The following is a 1261-nucleotide window of genomic DNA, read 5'->3' on the forward strand; positions in this document are numbered from 1 at the left end:
CGTTGGAAGGTCTGTGCGGCGTTGCGCAGGCCGAAGGACATGAAGGGGAACTCGAATAGGCCGAATGGAGTGGTGATGGCCGTCTTCTGTATGTCACCGGGATTGACGGGAATTTGGTTATACGCTCGTACCAAGTCGATTTTGGAGAAAATGGTACAGCCATGGAGCTGGTGTGAGTAGTCATGGATATGCGGGACTGGGTAGCGGTCAGGGATTGTCCGGGCGTTTAGTGCTCTATAGTTGCCGCAAGGACGCCAACCGTTGTCTTTCTTGGGCACAATATGTAGTGCCGAGGACCATGAACTTTCTGATTGACGAGCTGTACCATCCCGCAACATGGCGTCGAACTCGGCTTTGGCGATAGCGAGTCGGTCAGGTGCCAGTCGCCGTGGTCGGCAGGTTACTGGTGGGCCAGGCACAGTCCTGATGTGGTGGACGGTGTTGTGTCGTATCTCACGCTGGACTCCAGCTGGGCGGGTCAGGTCCGGGAATTCTGTGAGGAGGCTGTCGATCGGAGTGTTGCTGCTGATGGTCTTTACACTGGGGATCAGTGCGTTGGCCGCTGATGCCGGGGCTGACAGTGTCGTGACCCCATCCACGATGCGGTTGTTCCGACAGTCCACCAGGAGACCGAAATGCGACAGGAAGTCCACGCCGATGATAGGATGCGGGACGTCGGCCACCACGAAGCGCCACGTGAATTCTCGGCGTAGGCCCAAGTTGAGGCTGAGAGGCAGCCATCCGTAGGTGTGGATGGTAGTGTCATTAGCCGCACACAGGTCATAGTTAGTACGCTCCATGCGTCGATGGACGAGCCTGCGGGGGTATACACAGAGGTCCGAACCCGTGTCGACTAGGAACTGCCGTTTGCTGACTCTGTCCGTTATGAAGAGGAGGCCTGTTATCGTAGCGCAGACATGTGCCGCCGGTGATGTCTGCTGCGTCAGTTTCCCTGCTGGCGGTAGGAGCAGGGTGGAGTACAGTTTTGTGCCAGAGCGCCGAAGCGGCGGTGGTACCAGCAGACACTGGATGTGGCGTCGTCCCGGGAGGGGGATCTGCTGCCGGGCCGTCGGATGTTGAAGGCGGGGTGGGAACCCTTGGGGCTGGAGCCTCGGTCTCTTGGTTTGGTGTCGAGATTTTTGAAGTGGGCATGGAGGCGGTCCTGTCCGGTGCTCAATGCAGCCACTTGGCGGGAGAGATCAGCGATCTCCTGCCGAAGTGCGCCGATGTCCGTGGGTTCATCAACGCTAGCGAGTGCTGG

The 1261-nt window shown here is 58.8% G+C and overlaps 1 protein-coding gene across 1 annotated transcript; it reads right to left on the reverse strand.

Moving 5' to 3' along the window:
• Positions 1-259: 259 nt before the first annotated feature.
• LOC111864233 lies at positions 260-800 on the reverse strand (the record flags this gene model as incomplete). Its single annotated transcript, XM_023851323.1, has 1 exon — positions 260-800. A coding segment is annotated over exon 1 (541 nt), but the record flags the coding sequence as incomplete, so codon positions are not given.
• Between the last annotated feature and the right edge of the window lie 461 nt (positions 801-1261).

This window comes from Cryptotermes secundus, unplaced genomic scaffold, assembly GCF_002891405.2.
Source record: "Cryptotermes secundus unplaced genomic scaffold, Csec_1.0 scaffold5757, whole genome shotgun sequence".
NCBI classification, from domain to species: domain Eukaryota; kingdom Metazoa; phylum Arthropoda; class Insecta; order Blattodea; family Kalotermitidae; genus Cryptotermes; species Cryptotermes secundus.